The following is a 4,300-nucleotide window of genomic DNA, read 5'->3' on the forward strand; positions in this document are numbered from 1 at the left end:
ATTGTTGGATTAATTTTGGGACTACAATGTAATTAATAAATGTGTTGGGTCATCATTAAATAAATCAAAATTATTTTGGTCTAATTTAGAATTAAGTTTATGACTTTGGGCACATTTGTCATGATATTATAGTGTGGATACCATAAGTGCAAATTCTAATTTGATGAGGGGCAGAATTAGAATTAAGCAAAACTTTTTTTGTAACTACCTGGTAGTTACTTTAAAGGGTGATGGTCCCCAATTTGCAGAGAGACACATCCCTTTCTTGCACCCCATCAACAAGAAAACTAAGGAATATTTGGATAATCTGCAGATTGGAAGATCATATCTTGTGCAATCGATCTAATGGATTCCGGTACGCTTCCGCTAATCTATGGTTTATTTCTCTCGAAATTGAATGTGAATTTTTTTTTAAGTTCTAACACATGTTACATTTTACATTTGTTATTTTCCTCCAAAAAATATTACTAATCATTATTTTCAATCATTCAAACAAGTAGTTCTAAATGTCTCTTGGCATAAATTTATGTAACTGACAATTATTCTATGTTCTTTCAATTTGTGCATGCATATGAATACATGCATTCTTAGTCTTCAAGGGACACTTACAATTTGTTGCTATAATTATCTTTTTTTAGTATCATATACTAACAAAAACTTATCACACGACTGTTTATCTTTTTATGTTGCGAAAAGAGCAAAGAGTACACATCCTTTGAGAAAAAAAGTAAGCAATATGTGAACAAAATGCCTACCTTGTTTACATGCTATATATGGTATGCATGCAACTTGCCCATAAATACCAAACAATTCTTACATATTTACCTAAACTTTCATAATTATATACATGTCGCTCAAATTAATGACATCATATCAAAAATACCATTAGCTTTAACATTTTAAAGGCAAAATACACATTTTTGGCATAAGCATTTAAAAATGAAGCATTGTAATAATAAATATCAAACTTAGTTGTTATACATGTAAATGGATAAGAATTATGTGGTATTTAAGTTTCCCGTATATATATATATATATATATAGTACATGTTCTATAGTACATCTATTTGTGCTACAAAAAATATGCATATTCACATATAAACTATTGCTTCTTCCATTATGCAGAATTGATCTTATTACACAAAAAACTTCCTTATAATGTTATTTATTGAATGTAGGGACTGGTGGAAGAGGATAAACTAAAAGACTTTAATTTACCGTTCTATGCACCATTAATGGAAGAAGTGAGATCTATTATCAATATGGAAGGATCATTTGATCTTACACAAGTGCAAACTTTCGAATCGAATTGGGATCCTTTTGATGATTCAAGTGAAAATTTTGTGGAAGACAAAAAGTCGAGTGGTAGAAATGTTGCAAACTACATAAGAGCAGTGGTAGGACCTCTAGTTACATCTTATTTTGGAACTGATATTTTAGAAGATTTATTCTCGCGTTATGCAAATAATATTGCAAGGCACATGCATGGTCCGAAGCCAAAGTATACGGTTCTCATCCTTGTTTTGAAATTAAAAGGTGGAGAACATGCAATTTGTGGATGCAAATAAATGTAATATATAAGTGAAAATGGTATGGTGACCAATCTTAATGCTTTAGAGCACAAAAAATAAGTAAATAAAAGTTTGACTATCGCAACTTTAAGAGAAGAATAGTAGTAATAGGGCATAGACCACTTATTATTCTCATGTCTCTCCTCTCCTTAATTTGGAATAAAATTTTCTTTGGTTTGTTTTGCCGAAGATAGCTTCAACTCATTTCCATTTTATTATTTATTTATTTTTTTATTTTTTTGGGTTGGGGGGGGGCGCATTTTATGTATCGCACATGCAAACTTTCATATTAAACACATAGCACTTAAATCTTTAATATCACATGATAAAATATCATTGTTACCACTTCTTAAAAGTGAAATACATATTTCACGCACAACATTAAAGCACCAAAGTACTATGTAAATAATAACCATTCTTTTATTATAAGATTAAGCTAATAAATTTATAATAACTTTAGCTTGTTATTTCAATTTATATTTGAAGAATATAACTTTATTAAGCCATGTTGAAGTAATAGTGGTGTAAGAATATTGAAAAGGATAAATTATCATGTGAAATGAACTTCTTATCCAAGGCGAAAGTCAAGCAATGCCAAATCCAAATACATTATTTTTCACTAAAATATTTCATCAAATTTATACCTCATCATCTTTATATGAATTACATAAGAAATTTGGAGATTGTTTTATGTGCACGATTTATTTGTATATTTCTCTTATGCACTTCCCTATTGAGTGTTTGAATGTCTTTCCTATGTAAGTAATCATTAAATAACCAACCACTTAAAACGTATTTAAACTCCTTAATACTTATTTCTCTTATTTTATCTGTGCGATTCAATATATTTGTATTTCATGTATACTAACGTTACTGTCAAAATATTTATTATGTTAATCAAGCAGTGATCTAATTGGGCCCAATGTCATTCAAATGGGCCCAAATGGGCTAAAGTTTAAGGCATTAGCCACCGAGCTTTTCTTGAGGAAGATAATATGGTAAATCTCCAAATACATTATTTTTCACTAAAATATTTCATCAAATTTATACCTCATCATCTTTATATGAATTACATAAGAAATTTGGAGATTGTTTTATGTGCACGATTCATTTGTATATTTCTCTTATGCACTTCCCTATTGAGTGTTTGAATGTCTTTCCTATGTAAGTAATCATTAAATAACCAACCACTTAAAACGTATTTAAACTCATCCAACTGACCTTTTCCACTCTCCAAGCCAAAACCTCTATAGAATCACTCGAAATAACCCTAGATCCTTATCTCTAACATTCTTAGTTTTTAAAAGCATAAGCATAGCCCTCATAACTTTGAGTTTAATATCCCATCAAGCTTTTTATAAAACTAGCTGCTCAAATAAGGTGAAATCCTTTCATCCTCAATGTAGTTCTTAACCATTCTTGGAAATCCATTTTTTTCTGAAATCTTCTAAGCTCCAAAACACTTTTATTGGCTCCTTGTAATTTAGAATGCATCAAACGAAATTATTTCACCAAATTTCTTTCACCTAGAATCCAACATTTCGACTTTATCACCAATAGATATTTAGTTTAAAGGAATTCTTGAACCATTTCATATAATGGTATGCTTTGAATTAAAGTTTTCAAGTGGAATTTGAATATTATAGAACTTGCATTAAAAAAAATTCATAATAAACACTATTAATTTTTTTGTAAAACATTATTTTGAAGAGTTATCATCTAAAAAAGGCATTAAAGCTCATGATATATATAGATATAAAACTAAAATTTTGCAATCACGATACACTTTCAAAAATAAAACATTTACTTTCAAAACAATGAACGAATATAATTCACTCTTTTTGGATTTACGAGAATCACTCAGATGAGGTAACCTACGATTGCTAACGTGAATTCTCCAGTCTAAATGAGTTTAACCGCTTGTCTAGACTAAATAAATTCAAGAGAAAATGGTGGTACCAGAACGACAGAACCGTGTGATCCTGATCGGTGCTGCTTAATTTAAATTAAAATCCTCCCAAACACTTGAATAAGAACAAAAAAATAAAAAATAGAACATGACACATAAACTGTAAAAGTATAACACACAAACTTTGGAACTGCTACTACAGTACAGAGTTCGGAGCAAACTTTGTGGGAAACACGGCAATGAGCTTGAATCGAGCTGCAAGCAAGTCAACTTCAGCATAATTTTCTTTATTTTAAACAACAAGCTATAGGATTTCAAAGTTGGAGACCTTGGAGGCTATTTCGAGCTCCTACTTTCAAGGGGACATGGCGCCAGTTTGGCCCGAAAATCTCGATTTTTTCTGAAAACATCTGGCAGAGGGTTTTTTCGATTCGTAAAGTATAAGTGAGTGTTTAAGACTAAAATATGGTTCTATAACTTCAAAAATAAGAATTTTTATGGGTCCTATACATGAGACTTCAATGCCAACAGGCATCCCGGACCCCAACGCTGGTCTAAACCACACTTTTTCAAAATGTTTGTGGAAGGGTTTTGTGACTTGCCTTGACCATGTGAGGCTCTCAATGGATGGGGAATGATCCTTAAACATCAGAATGAGAAATATGTGTCTTGAATCAGAACTGATGCCTCTCAACAACGAGATTGCACAGGTAAGGCTAAATTAACTATGAACAGACTTTCGTGCTAAAAGAACGCAATGGAGGGTCCTAATGGATTTTTGAGACTATGGGGATCAAAACATGAATCAAGCAAGGTTACA

The 4,300-nt window shown here is 31.1% G+C and overlaps 1 protein-coding gene across 1 annotated transcript in view; it reads left to right on the forward strand.

Moving 5' to 3' along the window:
• LOC110029928 (anthranilate O-methyltransferase 1-like) overlaps positions 1-1,597 on the forward strand; it is an 8,817-nt gene extending 7,220 nt beyond the window's left edge. The window contains exon 4 of the mRNA XM_020732422.1: positions 1,179-1,597. Within this exon, the coding sequence (XP_020588081.1) occupies positions 1,179-1,568 (390 nt within the window). The 3' untranslated portion in view covers positions 1,569-1,597. The remainder of the gene's footprint in view (positions 1-1,178) is intronic.
• The last annotated feature ends 2,703 nt before the right edge of the window (positions 1,598-4,300 follow it).

This window comes from Phalaenopsis equestris, unplaced genomic scaffold (genome assembly GCF_001263595.1).
Source record: "Phalaenopsis equestris unplaced genomic scaffold, ASM126359v1 Scaffold000610, whole genome shotgun sequence".
Lineage (NCBI taxonomy): Eukaryota > Viridiplantae > Streptophyta > Magnoliopsida > Asparagales > Orchidaceae > Phalaenopsis > Phalaenopsis equestris.